This window comes from Pristiophorus japonicus, chromosome 14, assembly GCF_044704955.1.
Source record: "Pristiophorus japonicus isolate sPriJap1 chromosome 14, sPriJap1.hap1, whole genome shotgun sequence".
Classification (NCBI taxonomy): Eukaryota; Metazoa; Chordata; class Chondrichthyes; family Pristiophoridae; genus Pristiophorus; species Pristiophorus japonicus.
This window is the reverse complement of record NC_091990.1, coordinates 109,979,529-110,001,498: the sequence shown is the minus strand read 5'-3', so window position 1 is coordinate 110,001,498 and position 21,970 is coordinate 109,979,529. Positions and strand designations below refer to the sequence as shown.

The following is a 21,970-nucleotide window of genomic DNA, read 5'->3' as shown; positions in this document are numbered from 1 at the left end:
CAAAGATCATGTCTGTTATGCCCCATAGGGGATGAAATCCATATTGTGATTCCAGGAGGAGCTCCTCGGCCACAGGGAGAAGACAATTGAGGAGAACTCTAGCGACAACTTTCCCAGTGGCTGATAGCAAGGAAATTCCCCTGTAGTTGCCGCAGTCGGACTTGTCCCCTTTTTAAAAAATGGTCACAATCACTGCATCTCTGAGATCTCCCGGCCTGCACTCCTCCCTCCAGATGAGAGATTTGAGGTCATGTATCCGCGTCAACAGCGTCTCTCCGCCATACTTTAGTGCCTCTCCGCCATACTTTAGCGCCTCAGCAGGGATTTCATCCGCATCCATAGCCTTGTTATTCTTGAGCTGTTTTATGGCTTTGCCTACCTTGTGTAACGTTGGAGTTTCACTGAGTTGGTGGCGGGTCGCATGCTGCGGGATGGAGTCAAAAACACTTGAATCAAAGGCACAGTCTCGATTGAGGAGAGCTTCAAAGTGCTCCTTCCATCGGGTCCTGACAGCCTCGGTGTCCTTGATGAGTGTTTCCCTGTTCTTGGCCAGGAGTGGGGTGGGGCCTTGGGAGTTTGGACCATAGGCCTTGACTGCAGTGAAGAATCCTCGCATATCGTGGCTGTCGGCCAGTTGTTGTATCTCCTGTGCTTCCTCCATCCACCACCTGTTCTTTAGGTCCCGGGTTTTTTGTTGGACCTGAGCCTTGTGACGTCTGTAATGTTGTTTTGCAGCTCCCGAGTTGGGTTGTTGCTTGAGGCTCAAAAATGCTTTGCGCTTGCGATCTATTAGTTCTTGGATCTCCTGATCACTTTCATCAAACCAGTCCTGATGTTTTCTGGTTGAGCGACCAAGTGTCTCTTCACAGAAACTGGTTATAGAGACCTGGAGGGCAGAACAAGCTCTGTAGACATTCAGTATCTCAGGGTCATCAAGGCACGCCAGATTGGCTGTGAGGCGCTGGCTGTATAGGGCTCTCTTAGCTTAATCTCTTAGTGCCCCGGCAGTAACTTTTTTGCGGAACTGCTTCTGCTGTCCCCTCTGCTTTGGGGCAATGTTAATGTCGATGATGGATCAGATTAGGCGGTGGTCCATCCAGCAGTCGTCAGCTCCTGTCATGGCGTGGGTGATGCGCACATCCTTGCGATCCCTGATTCGGATGATGACATAGTCAAGCAGGTGCCAGTCTTTGGAGCGAGGGTATTGCCATGATGCCTTGTATTTGTCCCTCTGGTGGAACAGGGTGTTGGTGATGAGGAGTTCATGTTCTAGACATTTTGTCAGGAGTAGGGTACCGCTGGAGTTGGCTTTCCCTACCCCCTCTCTGCCAATCACGCCTATAACAGATGGCTGTGTCTTTGCCGACCCTGGCATTAAAATCACCGAGGAGGATCAATTTGTCACCCGTGGGGACACGGGACAAGGATGTCTCGAGCTTGGAATAAAAACCCTCTTTAGCCTCATCCGTTGCATCGAGTGTGGGGGCGTACGCATTGATGGCTGTGGCACATTGGTTCCAGGATAGGGTGATACAAAGAGTCATGAGGTGTTCGTTAACCCCACGGGGGAGTCTTTGAGGCAGTCAACCAGCTCATTCTTGACGGCAAAGCCGACTCCATGAAGGTGGCATTCTGCCTGTGGTTTCCCTTTCCAGAAGAAGGTGTAACCGCCACCATGTTCCTTCAACTGGCCTTCCCCTGCCCGCTGGGTCTCGCTTAGAGCGGCGATGTCAATGTCAAAGCTTCTGAGTTCCCGGGCAACTATGGCGGTGCGTCGTTCCAGCCTGTTGCTGTTGGGATTGTCCATGAAGGTCCTGACGTTCCAGGCCCAGAACTTCATACTGACGAAGTGGAAGATGCCTGTGCGTGAGTTCCTTTAACATGGGGTGGCCGCTGCTTAGCTGAGCAAGGTCTTGGTCCAGTGGCAAGGGGGTCCAAGACAACTGGAGACCAGGCACAGCTCTATAAGCCTAATTGCCTATGGCGAAGTGTTGGCAGCAAGCTCGGTGCCGAGTAGCGTCATTGATGGTAGATGGCCCAAGGCTTGGTTGGGGGGCAGGCATTAGGAAGGTGACTTCCAAAGTTATTTTAAAAGTTAAAAGTTGATAAATTTGTTTAAAAAGTTTCTAAGAGTTATTAAAAAGTCTAAGATGTAAATCAATAATAAGTTAGAAAAGTTTCCCCAGTTTAAAAAGTTTCTAAAAGTTGTTAAAAAGTCAAAAATGTAGATCAATAATAGATGTTTAAAAGTATTTCAATTAAAAGTATAAAATGTAAGTTTTAAAAGTTCTCCCAAATTGTTTAAAAAGTTTAAAAGTTGATTAAAAGTTTAAAAATTGATTAAAGGATAGTTAGCAGTTTAAGACGTTGGGTTGAACGCCAGCCTCGAAGTCCCTTCAGCCAGTTCGACGTCCCTGGAGTCTCTTCGGCCGGTTCCAAGTCCCCCCGAATCTGTCAGCACAATGTGCACCACAGGGACAGGCGTGGGCAGGTGTAGAGTCCTTTTGGCCCGGGACGGGTATGGGCCGGTGCAGAGTCCTTTTGGCCCGGGGCCAGTGTAGAGTCCTTTCGGCCTGGGATGGCCTGGGACCAGTGTGGAGTCCTTTCGGCCCAGGATAGAAGCGGGCCGGAGCGGGGTCCCTTCGGCCCAGGATAGAAGCAGCCGGCGTGCGGTCCCTTCGGCCCAGGACAGAAGCGGCCAGCGCACAGCAAGCTCCCACAAACAGCAATGTGATAATGACCAGATAATCTGTTTTTTGTTATGTGGATAAATATTGGCCCCAGACATCAGGGATAACTCCCCTGCTCTTCTTCGAAATAGTGCTATGGGATCTTTTACATCCATTTGAGAGCGCAGACAGGGCCTTGGTTTAACGTCTCATCTGAAAGACGGCACCTCCGACAGCGCAGCGCTCCCTCAGCACTGCACTGGGAGTACCAACCTAGTTTGAGATGTAACAGATTATGTGCTTAAGTCCCTGGAGTGGGACTTGAACCCACAACCTTCTGATTCGTCCTGAAGTCATGAAAGGCGCTATAGAAATGTAAGTTCATTCTTTCTATCTGAAACACAGTAACAGCAGGAGGCCATTCAGCCCATCGAGCTTGTTCCGCCATTCAATGAGATCGTGGCTGATCTGCATCTCAACTCCATTTATCTGCTTCACGATGCTGCCCATGTCCTACATTTCCCATTTTTATTTCTGATATTTAGTATTTGTGATTGCTATCCAAGCAGAATTAATTTGTTCGAGATAAATGATGACAAATGTGAAGACACTGTAACAACTGGCATTATTCTGTTGATTTTGAAACACTTAACAAGACATCCTAAAGCAAAAATAAAATACTGCAGGTGCTGAAAATCTGAAACCAAAACAGAAAATGCTGGAAATACTCAGCAGGTCAGGCAGCATCTGTGAAGAGAGAAACAAAGTTAATGTTTCAGGTCGAAGACCTTTCATCAGAACTGGAAAAAGTTTGAGATGTAACAGATTTTAAGCAAGTGCAGGGACAGTGAAAGGGGGGAAGGGAGGAAAGAACAACAGGGAAGTTCTCTGTGATCGGGTGAAAGGCAGGAGAGATTAAATGACAAACGGGATGATGGTGCGAGGCAAAAGGAGATGTTAATGGGACAAGTAAAGGAACAAAAGATAGGTCTAGAGGAGGTGTCAATAGGGATGGTAGAATCATCAACAGCTGCCATGTGAAAAAATAAGAGGCAGGGGATATGGCCTGAAATTGTTGAACTCGATGTTGAGTCCAGAAGGCTGTAAAGTGCCTAATTGAAAGATGAGCTGCTGTTCCTCGAGCTTACGTTGAGTTTCATTAGAACAGTGTAGGAGGGCAAGGACCGAGAGTTCAGAGTGGGAGTAGGGCAGTATAATCTATGCACCTGTGAGGTTTGCAGAGCTGTTGCATTGTGAGTGGCTTAGCCAGTCACGTAATGTTCACAAGACTCAATAAAACTCCAGTCAGTTGGGTCTCGGTCATCCATGATGAGGTATGCAGTTGTGAGCCCAGTGGATGAACTGGTAATGTGCAGTGTGATTGTTAAATCTTTGTTAATAAAACCAACTAGTTCTTAATAGCAAAAGCAAAATACTGCAGATGCTGGACTCTGAAATAAAAACAGAAAATGCTGGAAATCTCAGCGGGTCAGGCAGCATCTGTAGAGAGAAACCGAGTTAACGTTTCAGGTTGATGCCCCTTCGTCACAACGAAGCATTAACTCTGTTTCTCTCCACAGGTGCTGCCTGATCCACTGAGGTTACCAGTACTTTCTGTTTTTTGTTCTTAATAGCAATGTGTTGCTATGAATTGTTAAGCAAAGAACCCATGAAGCAAATACATGACAGGCGGAGAATTAAAATGAAAATGAAGAAGAACCTAAATCAACATTACATAGAATTACATAGAATCTGAGCACAGAAACAGGCATTCAGTCCAGCAGGTCTATACCAGTGTTTATACTCCACATGAGCATCCTCCCACCCTACTTAATCTCACCCTGTCCACATATCCTTCTATTCCTTTCTCCCTCGTGTACTTATCTGGCTTGCCCTTAAATGGCGATTAAACAGCCTGGTATTGTGATGTTTAAATTGCGCCCGTCCGTGTTGGAGCCTGTAGACTTTAATCTTTGTGAGATGGGGAAAGTCAACGTACAAGTGACCTGTGAAAATGGCTTTGTCATTTTTCTTTCAGAGACGTTGTCTCCACAGACCCTCCGAACGCCTGCAGGATTCACGGTTCGATGAAAGTCAACAAAGTAGCAGGGAATTTCCACATTCTGGCTGGGAAGTTAGTACGCTCCCGCTCTTTGGGCTGGATTTTCAGCTTTGATGGTTTTGGGGCGATAATGGCGGCGGGGCAGGAAAGTTAGCGCCCGGGAATAGATTGTTCCTCCGTAGGTAAGTTTGGGCAGCTGGGCCTTGTGTCAGGGGGTACAGCGCTAAGGGAGGCATTGTACATCTCTCTTGGGTGCTAGGATGGGAAACTCCTGAGCTAAAGAGCGCTCCAAGAGATGCCTGGGAGTAGGGGGGGGGGGACCCCACAAAAACATTCCCAAAACATTGCCCACGCCACCACAACACAAATTGAAAAAAAAATTACAAAAAAGAACAATCACACTTACTTACCTCTCCGCTGTCAGGATGGATGGACCGCCCTGATTTCCCAGGCGGCCAGTGCGGGGGGGGCGCTGCGGGGCGTACCGGTCGGGCAAGAGTCCAAACTCACGCCGGTGTCGCTACCGGGGCGTTGCACACCGGGCACAGCTCTTCAGGGCGGTGCTGCTCAGCGCCGCCATAAAACCGACCCGAAGATCGCTGCAGGGCGCTGGAAGCTGAGTACCCCAGTCAGAACACCTCACCGCCGCCATTGCCGCCGCTATTGCCACCGCTACGGGGTGAAGAGCGGAGTGGAGAGGAGCCAAAAATCCAGCCCTTTATTTCTACAGCACAAGGGTGCTCAAATCAAAATGTTTTGAGTACAAATCAATCTATCAACCCCATTAAGCAAACCCTCCATTACTCAATTAGTACCTGATATGGGTATTCCCCACACAGTAAACCTGTATTACATAGAATCACAGAGTTTCATCCTTGCAAATCTTTTTTGCACCTTTTAGAGATTTCTATCAGATCATCCTGCAACAGTATAAAAACAAAAGGCAATAGGGATGCTGGGTTGAATCGCCATTGGTGCCCATTTTGCAGCACAGTACTTTATGGCCTGTTCATATTTGTAATTCAGGTTCAGCTTAAGTTGCCTTAACCTGGGAAGCTTTACAGTAAATCAGTGGAGGGAGCGCATCATCACAAATATATCTGCAGTGCAACATATACATAAGAAAAGATAAGGGATGAAAGGACTATCAGGGCCTATTAGTGCTCAGCCTGTCCAATAGACGATGCAAACTCATTCACCAATCTTCTCAACCTCATGTGCCAACAAGGGGGTAAGAGGGGGTTAACATCAGCAACAAGCATTGGGGAGATCAGAATACCCTGGTGTCGGGGGAGACTTTCTCCACCTCCTGGCTCCACATATAAATAAAACTTACGGCCTGAAAAATGGCCCAGCCCCATATCGGGTAGAGCGACTTTTAGATTGAAGAATAACTGAGTTTTATGCTCACTGAGAACAAGTCCCTAAATCCTGACAGTTTCACTCGTCCTGTTTTTCAGATCGTACCACCTCCCATTTGGCCATGCACATGTGCTTGCCGCGAAGAATCACGAAGGTACCTTTTGCTGTACAATTTGTAACTTGCTTTATTGATGTTCTGTGTTTATTGTTAACTAGCTGGTTCCAGGGTACATCAAAATTCCAATGATACTGACCATCCCCAATACAGTAACAGATTTAAGTGCTGCTACCCAACTGCTTCATATGAGCAATGGGACAGCGCTATCACCTCTGGCTCAGTAGGTCACGTGTTCAAGCACCAGATCAGAGACTTGAGCAGATAATGTGGGCTGACACTCTAGTGCAGTACTGAGGGAGTGCTGGAGGTGCCATCCCATCTGTTCCAGTGGATGTTAAAGATCCCGCAACACTATATGAAGAAGAGCAGGGGAGTTCTCCCTGGTGTCCTGGAGCCAACATTGCTCCCTCAACTAACGTCACCAAAAACACAGATAACTGGTCATTCATCTTCAGTTACTAGTTCTGGGATCTTGCTGTGTGCAAATTTGCTGTCATGGTCATCTACGTAACATCGGTGATAGTGATTCTTTGCATGTCAGGCGCTTTGAGCAAGACCGGATAAGGTTCTATGTAAACACTACACCTTTCTTATAATAGTGCCCCCTCCTTAACAACCACAAACACACGCACAAAACTCACTGAGGAGAGTTCCTATACGCTGGCTCTCTTCACCACACGGGACTGCAGCGGTTTAAGGCGGCGGCTCACCACCACTTTCCCAAGGGGAAACTGGGGATGGACAACAAATGCTGGTGGCCTTTCTACTGAGTGAGGAACATTGATTGATATTTGGCCCTTATCAATCAGTACAATGAAGAAGATTGGTACAGAAAGCCACGTAAGGTGTTAACAAAAGGTTTCAAAAAGTTATTAAAATTTGCACAGTGCACTGAGTTACACTGAGACTGATATGAAGCAAAGTAAACAGTCTTGGGTGTAGTTTCACTCACATCAAGTGCAGTAACATGATGAAAATATCGATGTGGTGCCAGCACCCAAATGTCCATGGGTCTATTGAACACTGAAGGAGGCAGCTTAGGAACTATGGAATGTGTTCAACTAAATATGAACAACGGGAGATTAACTTACTACAGACAGTCCCAACCCCGCAACCTCCATCACCTCCACGTTCTCCTTCAAGTCACACACCATCCTGATTTATAAGTATATCGCCGTTCCTTCATCGTTGCTGGGTCAAAATCCAGAACTTCCTCCCTAACAGCACTGTGGGAGCACCTTCACCATACGGACTGCAGCGGTTCAAGAAGGGGGCTCACCACCATCTCCTCAAGAGGCAACAGTATCAGCTGTGGCTCAGTGGGTATCACTCGCTTCTGAGTCAGAAGGTTGTGGGTTCAAGTCCCACTCCAGGGACTTGAGCACATAAATCTAGGCTGACACTCCCAGTGCAGTGCTGAGGGAGCGCTGCACTGTCGGAGGTGCCGGCTTTCAGATGAGACATTAAACCAAGGCCCCGTCTGCTCTCAGCTGGATGTAAAAGATCCCATGGCACTATTTCGAAGAAAAGCAGGGGAGTTATCCCCTGGGTCAAAATTTATCCCTCAATCAACATAACAAAAAAATGGATTATCACATTGCAGTCTGTGGGAGCTTGCTGTGTGCAAATTGGCTGCTGCATTTCCCACTTTACAACAGTGACTACACTTCAAAAGTGCTTAATTGGTTGTAAAATGCTTTGAGACATCTGGTGATCGTGAAAGGCACCATATAAATGCAAATCTTTCTTTCTTTCCTTCAACTGGGGATGGGCAACAAATGCTGGCCTTGCCAGCGATGCCAACATCCTGAGAATGAATAAAAAATATAAAGTGCTGCACGTTGTGAGAAAAATAGTCCAGACAAGTATTCCAAGATGGGGAAATAGCTAAGGGTGGAGGTGAAAGAGATCAACAATCAGTCTATCCAAACAATGCAGAGCAGCAATCAACAAAGCAAATAGAATTTTTAAAAATTCATTCGCAGGATGTGGGCGTCGCTGGCAAGGCCGACATTTATTGCCCATCCCTAGTTGCCCTTGAGAAGGTGGTGGTGAGCCGCCTACTTGCACCGCTGCAGTCCATGTGGTGAAGATACTCCCACAGTGCTGTTAGAGAGGGAGTTCCAGGATTTTGATTTAGCGACAATGATGGAATGGCAATATATTTCCAAGTCAGGATGGTGTGTGTGACTCGGAGGGGAACTTGGAGGTGGTGGTGTTCTCAGCATCTACCCTTAAATACCCCCTGGAATCTTATATATTTCAATGAGATCGCCTTTCATTCTTCTAAACTCCAGAGAGATGCCCAATGTACTCAAAACAGTAGGCCGAAAGAAAAATAAAATTCTCAGAATAACATCAACACAAACACACTGGATAAAAGCAGTTTTATTCCCTTACGTTTTGTCAATATAAGAATCATCCACACAAAACATCTGAGTGCCAAAAATAGAAAGATTGTCGTCAGTGTTTCATCACCATCGCAGACTATAGCGAGCAAGAGTTCAATGCACTCCGCTTATTTTGTTTCCCTTTAGTGAGGCCTATTAGTGCACTGTGAGGCTCAGCTGCTGTTTACAGCATGTACAGGCTCAGTCCTTCCCAAGGGCTAAGTTTCCTAGGCTTGGCAAAGAATTACAGAAAGATTTGCATTTATACAGCGCCTTTCTCGACCTCTGGAAGTCCCAAAGTGCTTTCCAGCCAATGATTCTATGTTTCTATGGGGTACTGAGGTGATGATCAGCCATGATCTTATTGAATGGTGGTGCAGGCTCGAAAGGCCGAATGGCCTACTCCTGCACCTATTTTCTATGTTTCTATTTACATTTGACGTGTAGGTCATGAAGGTCTATGCCGGTGTGTATGCTCCACACTGATAAGTGTGGGCTGATAAGTGGCAAGTAACATTTGCTCCATCTAAGTGACAGGCAATGACCAGCTCCAACAAGCAAGAGTCTAACCACTGCCCCTCGACATTCAACGGCATTACCATCGCCGAATCTCCCACCAGCAACATCCTGGGGGTCACCATTGACTAGAAACTTAACTGGACCAGCTACATAAATACTGTGACAACAAGAGCGGGTCAGAGGCTGGGTATTCTGTGGCAAGTGTCTCACCTCCTGACTCACCAAAGCCTTTTCACCTTCTACAAGGCACAAGTCAGAAGTATGATGGAAGAATTTTAAAAAACAAGATGCAGTTGAGGCGAATAACATTTAAGGGCAAGCTGGATAAGTACTTGAGGGAGAAAGGAATAGAAGGACATGTTGGGTTAGATGAAGAAGGGTGGAAGGAGGCTTATGCTTTTTTTTATTCGTTCCTGGGATGTGAGCATCGCTGGCAAGGCCGGCATTTATTGTCCATCCCTAATTGCCCTTGAGAAGGTGGTGGCGAGCTACCTTCTTGAATTGTTGCAGTCCGTGTGGTGAAGATTCTCCCACAGTGTTGTTAGGAAGGGAGTTCCAGGATTTTGATCCAGCGACGATGAAGGAACGGCGATATATTTCCAAGTCAGAATGGTGTGTGACTTGAAGGGGAATGTGGAGGTGATGGTGTTCCCATGCGCCCGATGCCCTTGTCCTTCTAGGTGGTGGAGGTCGTGGGTTTGGGAGGTGCTGACGAAGAAGCCTTGGCGAGTTGCTGCAGTGCATCTTGTAGATGTCACACACTGTAGCCACAGTACGCTGGTGATGCAGGGAGTGAATGTTTAAGGTGGTGGATGGAGTGCCAATCAAGCGGGCTGCTTTGTCCTGGATGTTGTTGAGCTTATTGACTGTTGTTGGAACTGCACTCATCCAGGTAAGTGGAGTCTGTTCCATCACACTCCTTGTAGATGATGGAAAGGCTTTGGGGGGTCAGGAGGTGAGACACTCACCGCAGAATTCCCAGCCTCTGACCAGCTCTTGTATCCACAGTATTTATCTGGCTGGTCCAGTTACGTTTCTGGTCAATGGTAACCCCCAGGATGTTGATGGTGGGAGATTCAGCAAAGGTAATGCCGTTGAATGTCAAGGGGCGGTGATTAGACTCTTGCTTGTTGGAGATAGTCATTGCCTGGCACTTGCGTGGAGCGAATGTTACTTACCACTTACCAGCTCACACTTATCAGTGTGGAGCATACACACCAGTGTAGACCTTTATGGGTCATGAATGGCCTGTTTCTGTGCTATAAATACTTTGTAACTGTAATGTATGCACCTTTGAGTATGCTCACAGGTTTGTAGAGCTGTTGAGTTGGGATTGGCTTAGCCATCACATGATGTTCACAAGACTCAATAAAACCCCAGCCAGTTGGGTTCGGGGGATCCACGGTGGTTGTGAGCCTGGTGGATGAAACTGGTAATGGGTAGTGTGATTGTTAAACCTTTTGCTAATAAACCAACTAGTTCTTAATAGCAATGTGTTGCTATTAATTCTTAAGCAAAGAACCCATGAAGCAAATACATTACAGTAACTCTTTCTTCCCTTACAGTGTACAATTTCTCTCATCGAATTGACCATTTCTCATTTGGTGTGCCAAGCCCCGGTTTAATCCACCCACTAGATGGCAGCGAGAAGATAACAGAGTCAAGTGAGTCAAAAGCACCTCACTGCGACAGATTTAAAACGCGTTTCATTTGGGGGCAGTGTGACTGAAGAAGTCCAATTCTGTTTTATTACATGTGATTGTGGGATTGTGGAAAACCTTGAGCTTAGATATGAAAATCACAACATTTGACGTTAAATCTTTTTGGTCCAATTTAACCAAATGGTGTATGGTTGCGCACATCTAAACTTTTAACACTAGTGTTCGGATATTGGGTTGGTGGCAGTGGTTTGATATCCAAAATGTGTGGAGGTCATTGAAATTTAGGTCAGACAACAACATTTTGTCAGTCACTGCTTGAAACTTAATCAGGTGTGGTTTGTTCTATTGATTGAAGTAGGGGAACATTGGAATATTTCTGGAATGCGCTACCTAAACTCTCTAATTGAAAGTTTTAATTAGATTATTTTTCTCTCACTTTTTCTCTAGAAGAGGAAAATAAAGTGTCTGTTTGCAAAAGATTACCAGGTAGCAAGGAAGAATTTAATTTTGGGCAGAAATTTAATTGTAATAAATACTTTGTTCAATACTATTCCTGCATAGTAATAGGGATCTTATACAGTGAAAGCATGGCAACAGGCTCAAATGGCTGAACGTCCTCTGCCTATTCCGATGTTTCTATTTAAATCAAGTAGAATTTTTTTCTGGGATTTCTCTTTTTAGCTTTTTTCCTAAATCTGGTGTTTTAGCTGTACTTTCATTTTAAGAACTGCTCGAGTTGAAGTATTTGATACCCAGAAAAGATACATAGAAGATTCTGAGAGGGATTGACAGCATAGATGCTGATGGGTTGTTTCCCCTGGCTGGAGAGTCTAGAACTAGGGGACATAGTCTCAGGATAAGGCCATGTAAGACTGAGATAAGGAGGAATTTCTTCACTCTAAGGGTTGGAAATCTTTGGAATTCTCTGCCCAAAGGGCTGTGGATGCTCAGTCGTTGCGTATATTCAAGGCTGAGAAAGATAGATTTTTGGACTCTAGGGGAATCAAGGGATATGGAGATCGGGCAGGAAAGTGGAGTTGAAGTCGAAGAATGAACTTTTTGATGCAGGCTCGAAGAGCCATGTGGCCTACTCCTGCTCCTAATTCTTACGCTCTTAAAAGGAGCGGACTGTCTTGTAACATTCACTTAGTGATATGATCATGCAAGTGGGAGTTAGTTTGAAATCAGACTGGTCCAATAGCGAACATTTATTGACAAGGTGGTTGAAATCCAGCCAAAGAGCTGCTCATTTCTTTTTCTGTGGAGATTCTTTGTTGGAAAGATAAACCCCAATTGCGCAATTTTTTTTGTCCGATTCTTCATCCTTAATAGTTAATAAATTTAAAAATAAAGAACTTAAATTCATATAGTGCCTTTCACATCCTCAGAATATTCCAAAGCACTGACAGGTAATGAATTACTTTTGCAGTGTCGCTGTTATGTTATTAGAAAACATGGCAGTCAATCTGTACACAGCAAGATCTCACAAACAGCAGTGAAATGCTGCCCCGTTAATCTGTGTTGATGGTGTTGGTTGAGGGAGGAATGTTAGCCATGACACTATGAAAGCTCCCTGCTCTTTGGATATTGGCATGAAATCCTTTACAGCTACATTTTGCACAGAAAACATCACCATGCATGTGCACATCTGATAAATTTTCTACTGTAATTGTGAAATGTAACTGGCTATTACTAATTTTTTTTAAAGTGTTCTTGAAAGAAAAAATTGCATTAGAATAGTGCCTTTCACAACCTCAGGATGTCCTGAAGCCCTTTACAGCCAATGAAGTACTTTTAAAGTGTAGTCACTGATGTATTGTTGGGAAATGCGGCAGTAGAATTTGCACGCAACAAGGTCCCACAAACAGCAATCAGATAACAACCAGATGATCTATGTTAGTGATGTTTGTTGAGGGCGAAGTATTGGCCAGGACTCTCCTGCTGTTTGAACAGTGCCATGGGATCTTTAACGTACACCTGAGGGGGCAGCCAGTGCCTCGGTTTAACTTCTCAACCGACCGACCATGAAACACTCGTTCAGTACTGCAATGAAGTGTCAGCCTGGATTATGTGCTCAAATCTATTGAGTGTAGGGCCTTTCACCTCCTTAGGCCTCTCAGAGCTTTACAACCAATGAATGACTTATGAAGTGTAGTCACTGTTGTTTTCTAGGCAAAGGTAGTGATTCAGTTGTTTAATATAGATGGTCATATCCTTCCTTTAATAGCACTATTTCTAGTTCATATGCAAAATACAGTTATAGCATAGCCATTCACACCATCCTAACTCAACTACTCAAAGCACCTACAGTCCACCGTCACAGTTCCAACTTTCCAGGCCTTTACCCATAGTGTGTAGTTTTTCAGTAGCCATGGTTACTTGTTGGCACAGATAAAATGGGCCGAATGGCCTCGTTTTGTGCTCAATCATTCTATGATTGTCAAAGAATGTTATTGCACAATTGTGCCATTCTTAATTTCTCCACTGGTTGGCGCTGCAGGCATTGCTACCCTGGAGAACGTCTGACATGTTGGTGCGTAAAGGTGTAATCAGTGAGTATCAGTGAGGTACCAATGAAATTTAAAACACTCCATTATAGAAAGGGCATTCAAGTGATAAGGCATAGGCAGTATAAATTCATCACTTTGGTATAGTGGAGCACAAGGTCGGGAGTATAAAAGCTAGAGCATGACACTACAGCTTCCAGTGCGAGTCGTTTGAAGTGCGCGACAACTTTGAGGTGGGCGACTGGGTGACGTCATCAAGGCCCAGGTCGCCGGTTGGAATGGGGGCTGGGCCCAGGTACAGCGGATGAGCGGGAAGGTCGTAGCGGAAGTACAGCAAATGAGGGTACGGGGCCCAGAAGAGCTGAGGGCCCTGGGGCAGCATGGACCTGCCCACATTGTGATTTGTGTGCGCACTACGTCCGTGCAGCAGAGCAGATCTCCTGTCGTCCTGGTTATCCCTTGCCACTGGATAAAGGCCTAGCTCTGTCAAGCCCGTGTGGTGGCTGATGTGCAACGGTCACCACATGGTAAAAAAATCCACACACAGGCATCTTCCACCCCTGGAGTTCAGGACTGGAACATCGGGTCCTCCATTGAAACATCTATGAACTCATCTCTTCTGGTGTGGAAGCAAGTCACCCTCGTTCGAGGGACTGTCGATGATGTGGGATTGCTTTTTTAAAAATAAAACCAATATTTTTGGAGCTAGATTTCAGAAGTACAAGTCAGTGAGTGGCCTCGGTTATATGAGCACATCCACATTTTGAAATTATTACAGATTTCTGTGAAGAACTTTTCTTGTAGTTTACCACCACGGTTTTTAATTGCTGCAAAATATATTTTTTTTAAACGTTGGCCAACTTCTCTGTTGAAAAAAAATCAAGAATCAATTTTTTTTTAAGTCAGGAGTTCAAATTTTCCGCTGTCTGCTACAAGGAAATACAAATTTATAGAAGGACTTGAAAAGTTAAATTTTTTGTTGTTAGATCAACGTAGATTATGGGCCGAGTATTTGGAAAATGGATTTCAATACAGGTAAAGTGTGAGGTGGGGCATATTGGTAGGAAGAATAAGGTGGCCACATACTGCTCGGAAGACCTGAGGAGAGACCTTATTAACATAGAAACATAGAAAATAGGTGTAGGAGTAGGCCATTCGGCCCTTCTAGCCTGCACCGCCATTCAATGAGTTCATGGCTGAACATTCAACTTCAGTACCCCATTCCTGCTTTCTCGCCATACCCCTTGATCCCCCTAGTAGTAAGGACCTCATCTAACTCCTTTTTGAATATATTTAGTGGATTGGCCTCAACAACTTTCTGTGGTAGAGAATTCCACAGGTTCACCACTCTCTGGGTGAAGAAGTTCCTCCGCATCTCGGTCCTAAATGGCTTACCCCTTATCCTTAGACTGTGACCTCTGGTTCTGGACTTCCCCAACATTGGGAACATTCTTCCTGCATCTAACCTGTCTAACCCCGTCAGAATTTTAAATGTTTCTATGAGGTCCCCTCTCATTCTTCTGAACTCCAGTGAATACAAGCCCAGTTGATCCAGTCTTTCTTGATAGGTCAGTCCCGCCATCCCGGGAATCAGTCTGGTGAACCTTCGCTGCACTCCCTCAATAGCAAGAATGTCCTTCCTCAGGTTAGGAGACCAAAACTGTACACAATACTCCAGGTGTGGCCTCACCAATGCCCTGTACAACTGTAGCAACACCTCCCTGCCCCTGTACTCAAATCCCCTTGCTATGAAGGCCAACATGCCATTTGCTTTCTTAACCGCCTGCTGCACCTGCATGCCAACCTTCAATGACTGATGTACCATGACACCCAGGTCCCCTTTTCCTAATCTGTCACCATTCAGATAATAGTCTGTCTCTCTGTTTTTACCACCAAAGTGGATAACCTCAGGTTTATCCACATTATACTTCATCTGCCATGCATTTGCCCACTCACCTAACCTATCCAAGTCGCTCTGCAGCCTCACAGCATCCTCCTCGCAGCTCACACTGCCACCCAACTTAGTGTCATCCGCAAATTTGGAGATACTACATTTAATCCCCTCATCTAAATCATTAATGTACAGTGTAAACAGCTGGGGCCCCAGCACAGAACCTTGCGGTACCCCACTAGTCGCTGCCTGCCATTCTGAAAAGTACCCATTTACTCCTACTCTTTGCTTCCTGTCTGACAACCAGTTCTCAATCCATGTCAGTACACTACCCCCAATCCCATGTGCTCTAACTTTGCACATCAATCTCTTGTGTGGGACCTTGTCGAACGCCTTCTGAAAGTCCAAATATACCACATCAACTGGTTCTCCCTTATCCACTCTACTGGAAACATCCTCAAAAAATTCCAGAAGATTTGTCAAGCATGATTTCCCTTTCACAAATCCATGCTGACTTGGACCTATCATGTCACCTCTTTCCAAATGCACTGCTATGACATCCTTAATAATTGATTCCATCATTTTACCCACTACCGATGTCAGGCTGACCAGTCTATAATTCCCTGTTTTCTCTCTCCCTCCTTTTTTAAAAAGTGGGGTTACATTGGCTACCCTCCATTCCATAGGAACTGATCCAGAGTCAATGGAATGTTGGAAAATGACTGTCAACGCATCCACTATTTCCAAGGCCACCTCCTTAAGTACTCTGGGATGCAGTCCATCAGGCCCTGGGGATTTATCGGCCTTCAATCCCATCAATTTCCCCAACACAATTTCCCGGCTAATAAGGATTTCCCTCAGTTCCTCCTCCTTACTAGACCCCCCGACCCCTTTTATAACCGGAAAGTTGTTCGTGTCCTCCTTCGTGAATACCGAACCAAAGTACTTGTTCAATTGGTCCGCCATTTCTTTGTTCCCCGTTATGATTTCATCTGATTCTGACTGCAGGGGACCTATGTTTGTCTTTACTAACCTTTTTCTCTTTACATATCTATAGAAACTTTTGCAATCCGTCTTAATGTTCCCTGCAAGCTTCTTCTCATACTCCATTTTCCCTGCCCTAATCAAACCCTTTGTCCTCCTCTGCTGAGTTCTAAATTTCTCCCAGTCCCCAGGTTCGCTGCTATTTCTGGCCAATTTGTATGCCACTTCCTTGGCTTTAATACTATCCCTGATTTCCCTAGATAGCCACGGTTGAGCCACCTTCCTTTTTTTATTTTTATGCCAGACAGGAATGTACAATTGTTGTAGTTCATCCATGCGGTCTCTAAATGTCTGCCATTGCCCATCCACAGTCAACCCCTTAAGTATCATTCGCCAATCCATCCCAGCCAATTCACGCCTCATACCTTCAAAGTTAGCCTTCTTTAAGTACTGGACCATGGTCTCTGAATTAACTGTTTCATTCTCCATCCCAATGCAGAATTCCACCATATTATGGTCACTCTTCCCCAAGGGGCCTCGCACAACGAGATTGCTAATTAATCCTCTCTCATTACATAACACCCAGTCTAAGATGGCCTCCCCCCTAGTTGGTTCCTCGACATATTGGTCTAAAAAACGATCCCTTATGCACTCCAGAAAATCCTCCTCCACCGTATTGCTTCCAGTTTGGTTAGCCCAATCTATGTGCATATTAAAGTCACCCATTATAACTGCTGCACCTTTATTGCACGCACCCCTAATTTCATGTTTGATGCCCTCCCCAACATCACTACTACTGTTTGGAGGTCTGTACACAACTCCCACTAATGTTTTTTGCCCTTTGGTGTTCTGCAGCTCTACCCATATAGATTCCACATCATCCAAGCTAATGTCCTTCCTAACTATTGCCTTAATCTCCTCCTTAACCAGCAATGCTACCCCACCTCCTTTTCCTTTTATTCTATCCTTCCTGAATGTTGAATACCCCTGGATGTTGAGTTCCCAGCCCTGATCATCCTGGAGCCACGTCTCCGTAATCCCAATCACATCATATTGAGGTGTATAAAATTATGAGGGGCCTAGATAGAGTGGAAAGGAAGTTCTTATTTCCCTTAGCAGAGGGGTAAATAACAGGGGGCATAGATTTAAAGTAATTGGAAGACTTAGAGGGGATTTGAGGGGAAACACTTTCACCCAGAGGGTGGTGGGGGTCTGGAACTCACTGCCTGAAAGGGTGGTAGAGGCAGAAACCCTCATCGCATTGAAAAAGTACCTGGATGTGCACTTGAAGTGCCGTAACCTACAGGGCTACGGATCGAGAGCTGGAAAGTGGGATTAGGCTGGATAGCTCTTTGTCGGTCGGCGCAGACACATAGAAACATAGCAAATAGGTGCAGGAGTAGGCAATTTGGCCCTTCGAGCCTGCACCACCATTCGATAAGATCATGGCTGATCATTCCCTCAGTACCCTTTTCCTGCTTTCTCTCCATACCCCTTGATCCCCTTAGCCGTAAGGGCCATATCTAACTCCCTCTTGAATATATCCAATGAACTGGCATCAACAACTCTCTGCGGCAGGAAATTCCACAGGTTAACAACTCTCTGAGTGAAGAAGTTTCTCCTCATCTCAGTCCTAAATGGCCTACCCCTTATCCTAAGACTGTGTCCCCTGGTTCTGGACTTCCCCAACATCGGGAACAAACTACCCCCATCTAACCTGTCCCGTCCCATCAGAATCTTGTATGTTTCTATGAGATTCCCTCTCATCCTTCTAAACTCCAATGTATAAATGCCCAGTTGATCCAGTCTTTCCTCATATGTCAGTCCAGCCATCCCGGGAGTCAGTCTGGTGAACCTTCGCCGCACTCCCTCAATAGCAAGAACGTCCTTCCTCAGCTTAGGAGACCAAAACTGAACACAATATTCCAGGTGAGGCCTCACCAAGGCCCTGTACCACTGCAGTCAGACCTCCCTGCTTCTATACTCAAATCCCCTAGCTATGAAGGCCAACATACCAATTTCTTTCTTTACTGCCTGCTGTACCTGTATGCCAACTTTCAATGACTAATGAACCATGACACCCAAATCTCGTTGCACCTCCCCTTTTCCTAATCTGCCACCATTCAGATAATATTCTGTCTTCGTGTTTTTGCCCCCAAACTGGATAACCTCACATTTATCCACATTATACTGCATCTGCCATGCATTTGCCCACTAACCTAACCTGTCTAAGTCACCCTGCAGCCTTTTAGCGTCCCCCGCACAGCTCACACCGCCACCCAGTTTAGTGTCATCTGCAAACTTGGAGATATTACACTCAATTCCTTCATCCAAACCATTAATGTATATTGTAAAGAGCTGGGGTTCAGCACTGAGCCCTGCGGCACTCCACTAGTCACTGCCTGCCATTCTGAAAAGGACCTGTTTATCCCGACTCTCGGCTTCCTGTCTGCCAACCAATTCTCTATCCACGTCAGTACATTACCCCCAATACCATCTGCTTTGATTTTGCACACCAATCTCTTGTGTGGGACCTTGTCAAAAGCCTTTTGAAAGTCCAAATACACCACATCCACTGGTTCTCCCTTGTCCACTCTACTAGTTACATCCTCAAAAAATTCCAGAAGATTTGTGAAGCATGATTTCCCTTTCATAAATCCATGCTGACTTGGACCGATCCTGTCACTGCTTTCCAAATCCGCTGCTATTTCATCTTTAATAATTGATTCTAACATTTTCCCCACTACTGATGTCAGGCTAACCAGTCTATAGTTACCCGCTTTCTCTCTCCCTCTCTTGTTAAAAAGTGATGTTACATTAGCTACCCTCCAGTCCATAGGAACTGATCCCGAGTCGATAGACTGTTGGAAAATGATCACCAATACATCCATTATTTCTAGGGCCACTTCCTTAAGTACTCTGGGATGCAGACTATAAGGCTAGAATAGACTGGCAAATTATACTTAAAGGGTTGATGGTGAATAGGCAATGGCAAACATTTAAAGATGAACTTCAGCAATTGTACATCCCTGTCTGGAGTTAAAAATAAAACGGGGCTCAACTGTGGCTAACAAGGGAAATTAAGGATAGTGTTAAATCCAAGGAAGAGGCATATAAATTGGCCAGAAACAGCAGCAAACCTGAGGAATGGGGATTTATCAGCCTTCAATCCCATCAATTTCCCTAACACAATTTCCCGCCTAATAAGGATATCCTTCAGTTCCTCCTTCTCACTAGACCCTCGGTCCCCTAGTACTTCCGGAAGGTTATTTGTGTCTTTCTTTGTGAAGACAGAACCAAAGTATTTGTTCAATTGGTCTGCCATTTCTTTGTTCCCCATTATAAATTCACCTGAATCTGACTGCAAGGGACCTACATTTGTCTTCACTAATCTTTTTCTCTTCACATATCTATAGAAGCTTTTGCAGTCAGTTTTTATGTTCCCGGCAAGCTTCTTCTAGTAGTCTATTTTCACCCTCTTAATTAAACCCTTTGTCCTCCTCTGCTGAATTCTAAATTCCTCCCATTCCTCAGGTTTGCTGCGGTTGCTGGCCAATTTATATGCCTCTTCCTTGGATTTAACATTATCCTTAATTTCCTTTGTTAGCCACAGTTGAGCCACCTTCCCAGTTTTATTTTTACTCCAGACAGGGATGTACAATTGCTGAAGTTCATCTTTAAATGTTTGCCATTGCCTATTCACCATCAACCCTTTAAGTATAATTTGCCAGTCTATTCTAGCCAATCCATGCCTCAAACCATCGAAGTTACCTTTCCTTAAGTTCAGGACCCTAGTTTCTGAATTAACTGTGTCACCCTCCACCCTAATAAAGAATTCTACCATGTTATGGTCACTCTTCCCCAAGGGGTCTCGCACAACAAGACTGCTAATTAGTCCTTTCTCATTACACATCACCCAATCTAGGATGGCCAGCTCCCTGGTTGGTTCCTCGACATATTGTTCTAGAAAACCATCCCTAATACACTCCAGGAAATCCTCCACCACCGCATTGCTACGAGTTTGGTTAGCCTAATCAATATGTAGATTAAAGTCACCCATGATAACTGCTGTACCTTTATTGCATACATCACTAATTTCTTGTTTGATGCTGTCTCCAACCTTACTACTACTGTTTGGTGGTCTGTACACAACGTCCACTAGCGTTTTCTGCCCCTTGGTATTCCGCAGCTCCACCCATACCGATTCCTTTCTTACTATTGCATTAATTTCTTCTTTAACCAACGATGCCACCCTGCCACCTTTTCCTTTCTGTCTATCCTTCCTAAATGTTGAATACCCCTGGATGTTGAGTTCCCAGCCTTGGTCACCCTGGAGCCATGTCTCTGTGATGCCAATTACATCATACCCGTTAACTGCTACCTGTGCAGTTAATTCATCCACCCTATTACGAATACTCCTCGCATTGAGGCACGGAGCCTTCAGGCTTGTCTTTCTAACACACTTTGCCCCTTTAGAATTTTGCTGTAATGTGGCCCTTTTTGCTTTTTGCCTTAGGTTTCTCTGCCCTCCACTTTTACTTTTCTTCTTTCTATCTTTTGCTTCTGCCCCCATTCTACTTCCCTCTGTCTCCCTGCATAGGTTCCCATCCCCCTGCCATATTAGTTTAACTCCTCCCCAACAGCACTAGCAAACACTCCCCCTAGGACATTGGTTCCGGTCCTGCCCAGGTGCAGACTGTCCGGTTTGTACTGGTCCCACCTCCCCCAGAACCGGTTCCAATGTCCCAGGAATTTGAATCCTCCCTTCTGCACCACTCCTCAAGCCACGTATTCATCTCAGCTATCCTGCGATTCCTACTCTGACTAGCATGTGGTACTGGTAGCAATCCTGAGATTACTACTTTTGAGTTCCTACTTTTTAATTTAGCTCCTAGCTCCCTAAATTCATCTCGTAGGACCTCATCGCTTTTTCTACCTATATCGTTGGTACCTATATGCACCACGACAACTGGCTGTTCACCCTCCCTTTTCAGAATGTCCTGCACCCGCTCTGAGACATCCTTGACCCTTGCACCAGGGAGGCAACATACCATCCTGGAGTCGCGGTTGCGGCCGCAGAAACGTCTATCTATTCCCCTTACAATTGAATCCCCTATCACTATCGCTCTCCCACTCTTTTTCCTGCCCTCCTGTCCAGCAGAGCCACCCATGGTGCCATGACTTGGCTGCTGCTGCCCTCCCCTGATGAGTCATCCCCTCAACAGTACCCAAAGCGGTGTATCCGTTTTGCAGGAGGATGACCACAGGGGACCCCTGCACTACCTTCCTTCCACTGCTCTTCCTGTTGGTCAGCCATCCCCTATCTGACTGTGTACCCTTTTCCTGCGGTAAGACCAACTCACTAAACGTGTTATTCACGTCATTCTCAGCATCGTGCATGCTCCAAAGTGAATCCACCCGTAGCTCCAGTGCCGCAATGCGGTCCATCAGGAGCTGCAGGCGGATACTCTTCCCGCACACGTAGTCGTCAGGGATACCGGAAGCGTCCCTGACTTCCCACATAGTACAGGAGGAGCATAATACGTGTCTGAGCTCTCCTGCCATGACTTAACCCTTATATTAACTTAATTTGGCAACAAGGCTAAAAGTTTACTTACTGATAAAGAAAAGAAAAGAAAAACTACTCACCAATCACCAGCCAATCACTTACCCCCTTGGCTGTGACGTCACCTTTCGATTTCTTTCTACTTCTTTTTTGCCTTCTCTCCCTGCTGCAGCTGCACCGGCTGGCCTCACGAACTGCTGCTGAGCCTGTATAGGCCTCCCGAAATCCCCGGACTCATGCT

General features: G+C 45.6%; 1 protein-coding gene across 3 annotated transcripts in view; it reads left to right on the top strand.

Annotated features, from left to right (window-relative positions):
* LOC139280041 (endoplasmic reticulum-Golgi intermediate compartment protein 2-like) overlaps positions 1-21,970 on the top strand; it is a 103,928-nt gene that overhangs the window by 49,499 nt on the left and 32,459 nt on the right. For 2 of the 3 annotated variants that reach the window (XM_070899490.1, XM_070899492.1), the window contains exons 7-9: positions 4,708-4,803; positions 6,192-6,247; positions 10,686-10,784. In XM_070899490.1, the coding sequence (XP_070755591.1) occupies positions 4,708-4,803; positions 6,192-6,247; positions 10,686-10,784 (251 nt within the window). The remainder of the gene's footprint in view (positions 1-4,707; positions 4,804-6,191; positions 6,248-10,685; positions 10,785-21,970) is intronic. The other variant, XM_070899491.1, reaches the window with a different exon arrangement.